We start from the raw sequence: 11,624 nt of genomic DNA, 5'->3' as shown, positions 1-11,624 counted from the left end.
ATTGGAAACACTTGCCAGAAACACTAGGAAAAATATTTGAAATATTTCTGCAAGTTTGACCACAATCTGGAAACACTTTTCCTTGGGTTACATTATTGTAATGAAGAATTGATCTGAAAATGAACAAGATTACAACGTTCTGCAAAGTGAAAAAAGACAATAACTGATGGCTAAATAAAACTAATCAAAAAAAACATGTAATACCAATACTAGGAAAGATTACAGCAACACAGGCCTTCCCTGGGTAATGAACAAGTTTCATTTTTACAGAGGTCCATATGTCAGAAAATACACAAAATTCAAACCTCCACAATTTGTAATGAATGGGATTAAAAGCACATAAGACTGATAAGAAAGAACAATTACTAAGAGTGGAGAGAGAGACAGGGAAACTAGTTCTGTTTTTCATAAGAACAAACGTATTAATGTATGTTGGACTCCTGAATTTAATATTATGGGAGCTCGTTCATACATAGGGGTGTCCAGAAGTCGGGTGTTCGTAACCTGAGGACAACCTGACCTTAGCATTCTACTATAAAGCATTTTGTTATAAAGCATTTTGACAAACATCATGAAGTTCCATGGCCTTATGCCAAAGATAAACAGATACATTTCAAACAATCAAAAAATTTACATACTGTATCTTTGTTAGCAGCTTTTCTAGGTGATTTATGCTTTGATTGCGATCTGTGTCTGTTTCTTTCTTTCTCATCATCCCTGTTCCTTTCTTTGTCTCTTCTATCCCGGTCTCTTTCCCTTTCGCGTTCACGATCACGTTCTCGTTCACCTTCAGATTCAGGAGTCACCTATATAGTGGGAAGTAAAATTGACAGCAGGGTTTAGTAATGGGACACAAAAGATGATTGGAGCATTGATGTTATGGTTCAAAGCCCATGACCAGTGTGTATTACAAGGATTGGTGTGGGGACCCTGGCTGTTTGTTATGTACATTAATGACTTAAATGTGAATGTAGGAGTTATAATTAATAACACTACAAATCATATGAAAATTGGTGATGTTGTTGATAGTGAAGATAGTCTTAGTCTATTGAATGATATTGATGAACTGGTTAAGTTGGGCAGGACAATGGCAGTTACAATTTAATCCTGATATATTTAAATTTAAAAAAAAATTATTTACAGCGTGGTAACAGGCCCTTTTGGCCCAACGAGTCCGTGCCGCCCATTTTAAACCCCCAAATTAACCTACCCGTACATCTTTCGAATGTGGGAGGAAACCAGAGCACCCGGAGGAAACCCACGCAGACACGGGATAACGTACAAACTCTTTACAGACAGCGACGGGAATCGAACCCCGATCGCTGGCGCTGTAATAGCGTCGCGCTAACCGCTACGCTACTGTGCCGCCTGTGAGATGATTCATTTTGGGGATCTAATAAGGGCAGGACATATTCTATGAATGGTAGTGCCTTAATGAATATAGGCAGAACAAAGGGACCTTGATGTACAAGTCTAAAGATCCCTGAAGGTGGCAGCACAAGTAGATAAAGTGGTGAAAAAGGCATACCCAATGCTTGCCTTCATTAGCCGGGCATAGAGTGCAAGAGCAGGGACGTCTTGGTACAACTTTATAAAACATCAGATGAAGCACAGATGAAGCACAGCTGAAGTATTTCTGGTCCCTACACAATAGGAGGGACATGATTGCACTGGAGATAGATGTAGGAAATTCACCCAGATGTTCCCTGGGATTAAATGTTTCAGTTAATAGCAGACTGGATAGGCTGGGTTTAATTCTCCTTGGATCAGAGGAGGCTCTGGGGAGACATGATAAAGATATGCAATATTATGAGAGGCATGAATAGGGTTTAAGGTAAGGGACAAGTGGTCTAAGGCAGAATCTGAGGACTTTTTTTTTCCCACCCAGAGGTGCTTGTAATCTAGAACACACTGCCCGAGAAGGCGGTGATGGTAGGTACTCTCACATTTAAGAAGCATCTGGACGAGCACTTGAATCACCAAGGAATGGTATGGACCAAGTGCTGGTAAATGAGGCAAGTATGGATAGGTACCTGATGAGCCGAAGATCCTGTTTCTGTGCTGTATGACTTTAAAAGGAGTCTTCATTTTAGCAACTACTTTAGCCACCATTACCATTTTTTTCAACCAACCAAAGCTGTTAAATAATGAGCTTGATGCTACAAACGTGTACCATTCCAAATGATGTGGTGTGCAGACATTGTTTGTATAGCAATGTATCAAAGTCCCACAATAAGAAACCGAATAGTAAGTCAGCAGGTGGAGTGATTGAAGAGAAGGATGAGGTTAAGTCAAGTAAGTCTAACAGGCAGGGCCAGCATAATAAATACAGCAGGAACGATGGCCTGAAATGTATTTATTTTAATGCAAGGAGTATAATGGGAAAGGAGGTTGAGCATAGAGCCTGGATTAGTACACGGAACTATGATGCTGTAGCCATTGTAGAAACTTAGTTCCAGGATATAAATATTTCAAACATGACAGAGAGGGAAGTAAAAGAGGCAAGGAAAGTTGCATTATCAATTAGGGAGAATGTCACGGCTGTACTAAGAGAGGACAACTTGGAGGGCTCATCCAGTCATGCCATATGGGTAGAAGTCAGGAATAAAGAAAGGTATAATGACTATGGTGGGGTTATACTATAAGTCACCCAATAGCCAACATGACTAAAGGAACAGATATGCAGGCAAGATCATGGACAACTGTAAAAATAACAAGGTTACTGTGGTGAGCGATTTTAATTTCCCTGATATTGATTGAGATTCCCTTAGTGCCAGGGCTTATATGGGGCAGAATTTGTTAGGTGCATACAAGAAACTTTCTTGAAACAATAATGTAGACAGTCCAACTACGATGGGGCAATACCAGACCTTATTTTGGGGAATGATGAAAGTTTAAGCGGGGGAGCATTTTGGGAAGACTGACCATAATTGCATAGGTTTTAAGATAGTTATGGATAAGGATAACACTGGTGAAAGTGCTAAATTGGAGGAAAGCTAATTACAACAGTAGTAGGCAGAGCCTGGGAGAGTAGATTGGGAGCAGCTGTTTGAGGGTAAATCCACATCTGACATATCTTTTAAAGGCCAGATGGTTAGAGTTCAGGACCATGATGTTCCTGTGAGGATGAAAGTCAAGAATGGCAAGGTTCGGGAACCTCGGACAACAAGAGATATCGTAAGCTTAATCAAAAAGAGAAAGGATCCAGGTTTAGAAAGCTGAAAGCAGACAAGGCCCTTGAGGAATACAAAGGAAGCAGGAAAAAACTTAAGAAATTAAGAAAGCTAAAAGGGGTCATGAAATGTGCTTGGGAAGTAGGATTAAGGAGAATTCCGAGGCATTTTATACATTTATTAGGAGCAAGAGGGTAGCTAGGGAAAGGGTAGATCCACTCAAGGACAAAGGAGAGGATTCATACATGCAGCCAGAGGAAGTGGGCAAGGTCCTTAATGAATATTTCACAACAGTATTCACCTAGGAGAAGGACATGGATGATGGTGAGATTAGGAAGCAGTATTTTGATATTCTAGGGCATGTTGATATTAAGGAGGGGATTTTAGGTGTCATGAAAAACATTAAAGTGGATAAGAACCCTGATGGGGTCTATCTCAGGATACTGAGTGAAGCAAGAGAGAAGATTGCTGGGGCCTTGACAGATATCTTTCTATCCTCTTTAGCTACAGAAGAGGTACCAGAAGACTGGAGAATAGCCAATGTTGTTCTTTTGTTCAAGAAGGGCAACAGGGACAAAGTAGGAAATTATAGGCTGGTGAGCCTTATATCAGTGGTAGGAAAATTATTGGAGAAAATTTTCAGTAACAGGATTTTCTTGCAGTTTGAAAATAATGTATTTATTACTGATAACCAGCATGGCCTCGTGCAGGTATGTCCTGTCTCACCAACTAGATTGAGTTTAGTGAAGAAATGACAAAGGTGAATGATAAGGGTAAGCAGTGGATGTTGTCTACATGGACTTTAATAAAGCATTTGACAAGGTCCCTCATAGTAGGCTGGTTTAGAAGATTAAGTCAAATGAGATCCATAGTGAGTTGTTAAATTGGATCCAAAATTGGTCACAGAAGACAGAAGGTAGTGGTAGAGGGGTTTTTTCTGACAGAAGGTCTGTGATCAATGGTGTTCCACAAGCATCAATGCTGGGATCTCTGTTGTGTGTAATATATATTAATGATTTCATAAGTGTGCAGATGACATTAAAATTGGTAGAGTTGTAAACAGCAAGGAAGGTTGTCAAAGGATACAAGAAGATACAGACAGTTGGAAATTTGGGCAGAGAAATGGCAGATGGAGTTTAATACACACAAGGGTGAGGTGATGCATTTTGGAAGATCAAATGCAAGAGTGAAGTATACGGTAAATGGCAGGACCCTTCAGAGAATTATGTATAAAGGGATCTTGAGGTGCAAGTCCATAGATCCCTGATACTAGCAACACTAGTCAATAGGATGATAAAACAGGCATATGGCATGCTTCCCTTCATCGAATGGGGCACTGAGTATAAAAGTTGGTGAGTCATGTTGCAGCAAACCAAAACTTTAGAGTAGGCCATATTTGGAGTACTGTGTGCAGTTCTGGTTGCCACACCATAGGAAGGCTGTGGAGGCTTTGAAGAGGGTGCTAATTGAATTGAATTGTTTTATCTGGAATATCAGACATATGTATATAAAATTATGAGACACACAAATTGGGTAGATACTCAGTCTTTGTGCCAGGGTGGAAATTTCAATTAGTAGAAGACATAGGTTTAAGGTGAGAGAGAGGAAGTTTAATAGAGATTTGCGGGGCATTTTTTTCAATTTTTACAGAGAGTAGTAGGTGCCTGGAAAGTGATGTCAGGGGAGGCAATAGAAGCAGATATGATAGCAACGTCTAAGAGGCATTTAGATACATACATGGAAATGGAGGGATATGGACCACGTGCAGGCAGGTGGGATTAGATTGGCATCATGGTTGGCTGAAGAGTCTGTTTCTGTGCTGCACTGTTTTATATTATGTTCTACGATACTAGAACATAGAATAGAACAATACAGCACAGGAACAGGCCCTTTGGCCCACGATGTCTGCAGAACACAATACCAAATTAAGCTAAATCTCTTCTACCTCCACATGATCCATATCCCTCCATTCCTTGCATATTCATGTGTCTATGTAGAAGCCTCTTAAATGCCAATATCATATCTGCTTCCACCACTACCCCTGGCAGCCTGTTCCCGGCACCTACCACTCTGTGCAAAAAAAACTTGACCCACACATCTCCTTTAAACTCCCCCCTCCCAACATCCCCCCTCCTCACCTTAACTTCATGTCCTTTAATATTTGACATTTCTACCCTGGGAAAAAGATCCTGACTGTCTGCCCTATCTATGCCTCTTTAGTTGGAACACTGCCAGAAATATTAGGAAAAACAACAAAGTATTTTAGCAAGTATGACTACAATCTAGAAACACCGGTAATTACAAAGAATGAAGGATATTCTACTAAAAAAACTTTTATGATGATAAATAGTCTCGTTTTTAGTTAACTGACAACCAATGTCAATAAACACAGTCCCTTGTGTACCAGTGAACACATGCACCTGTGTTGATAAATGCATGAGAAATAACTAACCAAATTAAACAACGGCTAGATGATGCCAAACCTAGCTTTTGATGATCCATTTTCCATCTTTCTTATGACACAGGGTGGCAATTTTGGCCCATTGAATCTATGCAGACTCACAGAGCAATTCCATTCCCCACCTATTTTCCCTGTAATCAATTCTCTCCACATTCTCATCAGCTCCCCCCAGATTCTACTATGGTCTGAAAATCATAGTAAGGAGTTGCAGTATAATAAGGAATAGAATGATAAAGCTTAGGAAAGAACAAGACTGGGTAATTCTCAAGGGCAGTAATCAAAGAGGGATTACAGGTTCAAACTGATATCAGGATCAGCAATGCAATGCTTTGGGCACAGAAGATGCTAATCAGTCTTTTGATATTAAATCACTCTACTTCTGTAGACACTACAAAGAAAACAAATGGAACTGAGACTTACAGACTTGCGTCTTCTCTTCTTGCCCTTTTTCTTGTGTTTTTTAGACTTTTTATAACTCCGCTCTAAAGAGAAAAGAAAATATTTCAGAAATCTAATCTGAATGAAATTTTAAGTTTATACACAAAGGAATCAACAAGGTTTAGGTTACCTGATTCTTCACTAGAGGATCGGTCTGAAGGAGACTTTGAATGTGAACGCTTTTTTTTCTTAGAATGGTGATAATCATCGTCTTCTGATTCAGAGCCCTAAAGAATTAAATACACATTCTTAGCAATGAAGCTGCAAGAACATTAAGTTAGAAGACTAGATTATTTGGCACCTAGGTTGGATTGAGTTCATGGGATTTCTAAGGCAGCAGTATATTTTAGCAGCCACATGGTTCCCAACAGGCGGTAGGTGGGGTGGGGTGGGGGTGGTCATTGCTGCAACTATCCTGTGAAATAGAGCAAACCACAAGTTGCAACAATGCCTCTGGCCTGGAGTTGCAGTGAATCTTGAAGTTCAACTCTGGATCATAGACATTTAGAAATAGTCGAAATAAATTAATACGAATCAAAAATGAAAACCAAACCACTTATTATGAAAGCAAAGCATTTTTAGGGGACAAGGTAATGTGCAGTGTTGCCTGGCATGTCTAGAACAAGGGATCACAGTCTCACAATAAAGACTCAAGTCATTTGGGACAATGATGAGCAGAAATATATTCACCTACAATATAATGAGAGCATTCACTACCCAAGAGTGCTGTGAGACTTGGTTCCTGAGTACTGTGATGCATAAATTTTAAGATATTAAGAGAATTAAGAATTATGGGATTAATGCAGGAAAGTGAAATGAGGAAAAGATCAGCTGTGATTTTATTAAATGTTAGAGTAGGTGCAAGGGACCAAGTGACCTCCTCCTGTTTCTTGTTCTTGTGAATAGTCTTGAGTCTCCTTATTTAAAGAGAGATATACTTGCATTACTGGCAGTTCAGAGAGGTTCAATAGCTTAATTAAAAGGGGTTATTTTACAAGGAATGATTAAACACATTAGGCATTTAATCATTGGAGTCTAAAATAATGAGTTGTGATCTTATTGAGATACAAGATTCTGAGTGAGCTTGCCAAGGTCACTGCTTGCACGGGGATCTCAAACTAGAGGGCATAGGTTCCAGAATAAGGGTAATCCATTTAAGATGGACATGAAATGAAACTTCTTATATAAGACAGCTGTGAATCTTTGGAATTCTCTACGCCAGAAAGCTGTGGAGGCTGACCATTAAATATTTTCAAGGTCAAGAAAGACCTGTGTAGGGAAGTCTAGGTTTCTGAGGAACAGACATAAAAATGATACTGAGCCAAGATCATTCATGCTCTTACTAGGTGTCAGAGCAGGCACAAAGAGCCAAGTCACCTAATACTTATTTTATTCTGTGAAGATGAAATGCTTTGGCTTGAAGTTAATAAGTGAAAAATAAGCTGCAAAGGACTCTCAAAAGGGACAGTAAGCTTATTGCATTGGAGGATATTTCCATGGAAGCATTCAACTGGGAGTTCATATCTCTACCATACTTACTTACTTCATTGGTTTCAGTTACACCTGGCTGAGCATTTTTTATTACTAACCTGCACTTTCCTGTATTTACTTGTATAGTAGCAGGACCTAGAATGCTGCTATTACTGAGTGGATGCGCAAGCTAGAAGAGACGAAAGGCCTATTCCACCTTAGTTTTGTCTATGATTCTTTACTATGAGATTATTAATTAATCCCACCTCACTACATGTGATCAAATCTGGAACAGTTTATTCCGTGATTGGTTCCACAATGTATTGATCTAAGGAACACAAAACTTATCAAGGCTACCTTTGCCCATTTGATTAGTTGATGCTATATGAAGATTAAAGTTATCCGTGATTACTGGAGTTACTCCCATCAGGGACTTATTTCCCTTTCTATTTATCTCCACACAAGTTACTAGTGTCCCAAAACAAACTGTTGGATGAACTTGGGGGTCAAGCAGCATCTGTGGAGGCAAAGAGATGGCTGACGTTCTGGATCGAGAGCCTGCATCTAGACTGAGGACAGTGAGTATAGAGATGAGAGGAAGGGGTATGATGGGGGCTGGTAGGTGATAGGTGAGGTTGGGGATGATGAGCAGACAGAGGCAAGTAGGGGGGAGGCGATAAGTAAAACCAGAACCAGGAGGAACGATAGGCAGATGGAACCAGGTGGGAGGAGAGGATAGAAAGGATAGGCCAACAGAGAAAGGTGGATAGGTGTGTGGGTAATGATCAGATGGAACCACATTGGGGGAGGGTAACATGTGTACAATGGGGGGAGGGGCAGAAGAAAAGGTGAACAAAGGGAGAGATAGCCTAGGTGGACAAGTAGTGGGAAAGGAACACTGGGTGTGTGGGTTATCTGAAATTGGAAAACTCAATGTTCATACCATTGGGTTGTAGGCTACCCAAGTGGAATTTTAGGCTCTAGGGTCCCACTGGATAAGCCAAAAACACTTCCTGTGAGCATGGCATCCATCCATACATACATGCTCCTCTTCTTCCTTTAGCACCTGGTAGAGGCATTTTATTTGGATAAACATTCATATCAGTTAACAGCACTCACTGAGAATTGTGTCCAATGGAACAATTAGCTCAAAAGTTCTGAACAAAATTGAACCAATAACTCAAACGATCAACTGAAGCCAAAAATGATAAACATTAAATTTACCTATCCAAGTCATTTATATCAGCAAATGCAACATTTGATTCGCTAGCAACCCTGCATGCATGTTCCACCATTCTTCAGAATTCTTATCTTCTACAGTTGAATATCAAGAAATTAAACGCAGGGGTTACTAGCTTCAAGTGTACTTTAAATGAAGTGACAGGATTCTTATGTCACTGTCCCAATTAGTGTCACCTGACAGGTAGCTGGCAGCAGAAAATCAGGCTTGTAGAGTTGACAAAAGACAACATTTCAATTTAGAGATGAGAATAAATCATTAGATTTTCATGTCTGTTAAACGGTTCAACATACCATAACAAATTGATAAACAAACTAATTACAAGCACTTACTGAACGAGAGCGAGAATGCTTCCTGTGATGCTTTTTAGATTTCTTGGAATGTTTTTTGCTCTTTGAATGATGATGCTGGCATTCATGCTAATGTGTGTAAAAAATTCAATGAAATATAGGTGAAAAGAGATACAAACATGAAGAACAATAAACTATTTTTGACAAAAATAGCTCAGAGTACTGTTTCTCTGTCCATAGACACTGCCTGATCTGAGTAAATCTAACATTTTGTTCAAGAATTGAAGTGTGCGCATGCGGTGAAAGAAAAGGGCAGACAAAATGAAGAAAAAATACAATAATTAATTTAGGGATGACCAAAACTGTAAAACTAAAATAACTTGGATCTCAATTTAATTGAGTTTAAAGTGGATTAATTAAAGTTAAAAATATGGCATACATTTGTAGCCAATTATTACATAGTATTTAGATACCACCACATAGCCAGTCAAAAAAGTACTCTAAATGATTAACAATTGGCAGACTATGCTGGCGGAAAAAAGTGAGCAAAAAGCAATACCATTGGAACTTTTTCCATAATTACCTCGAGAATCTGTAGAAATTCCTTGAAAAGTCTTTTTCTTTCAGATTCTACTGTGATGTCTTCAAAAGCAGACTCATTTACAAATCTTTCTCTAACCTGGAATAAATATATTAGCTTATGAACTTCATTACCTCATAGATTATTTATTGGAAATCTAAGAATTATAACATTTCAAGAGTAATTGTAAATTTGAAATTGGCTATGTGCTTTACAATATCATTGACAAATACATACCTCATCCCAATTTGATTCTGGCTCAAGAGGAGGTGTTGCTTGTTTTAACATACTCTTGAAAGCAGTTTCTTTACGCTTTAATTTCCGAGCTTCTTCTTTTTCTCTTTCACGTTCTCTAGCTTCTGCTTTTTCTAACAACTAATAGAAATCACAAGTAATTACCTAGTTCTGGACAGATCATACAAACCAATGTTACATTACTTACTTAACATTGGTAATAAAAGATTGCTAATAATCTCTTGGAAAAGGTGTACACAATTGAATAAACTTACAAAGCATAAATTAGTGCAACTATAATTACAATAACTACAAGAAAAATCTTCATAAATTAAGCAAAATATTTTATGATAATAGTGCATTACAATTATATTTCAACAAGTTGTTCCCATGAAAAACTCTTTCTGTCTGGATCGCAATTTTGCTATTGAGCCATTAATTTTGACTTCTACTTTTTATTGTCAACATTTCAGGGTTTCTGCCCAATCATGGGGTGTTACAAAGTTCCAGCAAAAGAAATGTGCACTGTTGGAGTACTTAGCCACAAGCAGCATGGAGTTTGTAAGTGGGTGACACACCGGCAGCACTGCAGAAAAGTGGTGAGCATAGGGCTGGAGAGAGAAGCAGAGCAAGGTGTGTGGCCAAAGGAGTTTTGTACCTTCTACAACGAAGAGAAGAGAAATGAAAATTGAAGTAGAGTGTAGAGCATGGGAAGGAGGAAAGCACAGCTTATTTCTCCATGATTTTGAGATACTTTCTCTGTGTCTGTACTATGGAAACATCAGATTTAATGATCTTCAGTACATTATATTGGGAAAAAAAACTTCAGAAAGCTACTTACACTGTTGAAAGTAAGTTTAATATTACCAGCATCAAGAGTGGCTGCTCTCTTGTCTGAACTAATAACTGTACCAAATTCTTCAAAAGTAGTATTTACTTCTACAACAAATCCTTTATCCTGCGTAGGAAAAATGATACATAATAGTTATTTCAGGATTCATTCACTTTCAGAGTATTTGGCATAATTATTCAAGGAACCTTTAACAAAAAAAAATCATAAGATTTAATATTGTGCTGTGATGATTATCTTATAGTAATAATGCTTTTGTTTCCTTCTAATGGAAAAGAGTGCAAATTAATCATCACTCCAGAGATCTTATTTCATGGAAGATCTATACATTAGGTAAATGTGAACCTAATCATTAGTGAATCATATTTTTTATCATAGGTCTTAGTAATATTATAATGTATTAGTTTTCCTATAAGGAAGATTAACAATTGATTAACAGATTCCAGGAATCACCTATATTTTGAGCAATCACAGATAGCTATTTTACCATCTTATACCACTATTTATAAATTACAAAAATTCCAATAAGATAACAATGTGTTTCTATAGTGAATATTATGAAGTCGAAGCTCTTTAGTAATTATATGGGGGCCAAGGAAATCAAATGCAGATTTCAACAAGCTACATAAATTCACTATTTTTTAAGTTATAAATCTGCTACTGCACACATTCACACACGAAATTCCATGTTATATACAACATTATGCAATCACCTTTAAAATATCTTTTATTATCTTCTTCTCATCATGGAATCGTGCTTTTAGGTCTTCTACATAAAATTTGAAGAGATCAAGTGGAGTAGATCCTAAAATGACATTTCAATGTAATAAGAGAAAATATTATGTTTATTTGAGAATAACTAACTTTTCTGTTCATTAGTTATACGTG

At 38.1% G+C, this 11,624-nt stretch overlaps 1 protein-coding gene across 3 annotated transcripts in view; it reads right to left on the bottom strand.

Moving 5' to 3' along the window:
• prpf40a (PRP40 pre-mRNA processing factor 40 homolog A) overlaps window positions 1–11,624 on the bottom strand; it is a 53,507-nt gene that overhangs the window by 2,830 nt on the left and 39,053 nt on the right. For all 3 annotated transcript variants that reach the window (XM_052029858.1, XM_052029867.1, XM_052029878.1), the window contains 8 exons: window positions 11,450–11,541; window positions 10,728–10,844; window positions 9,890–10,027; window positions 9,656–9,751; window positions 9,115–9,201; window positions 6,203–6,299; window positions 6,055–6,116; window positions 639–806 (listed from right to left, as the gene is read on the bottom strand). In XM_052029858.1, coding sequence (XP_051885818.1) covers window positions 639–806; window positions 6,055–6,116; window positions 6,203–6,299; window positions 9,115–9,201; window positions 9,656–9,751; window positions 9,890–10,027; window positions 10,728–10,844; window positions 11,450–11,541 — 857 coding nt within the window. The remainder of the gene's footprint in view (window positions 1–638; window positions 807–6,054; window positions 6,117–6,202; window positions 6,300–9,114; window positions 9,202–9,655; window positions 9,752–9,889; window positions 10,028–10,727; window positions 10,845–11,449; window positions 11,542–11,624) is intronic.

Source organism: Pristis pectinata, chromosome 1 (genome assembly GCF_009764475.1).
Source record: "Pristis pectinata isolate sPriPec2 chromosome 1, sPriPec2.1.pri, whole genome shotgun sequence".
Classification (NCBI taxonomy): Eukaryota; Metazoa; Chordata; class Chondrichthyes; order Rhinopristiformes; family Pristidae; genus Pristis; species Pristis pectinata.
Note: the sequence above shows the minus strand (reverse complement) of the source record. Positions and strands in the feature narration are given on the sequence as shown.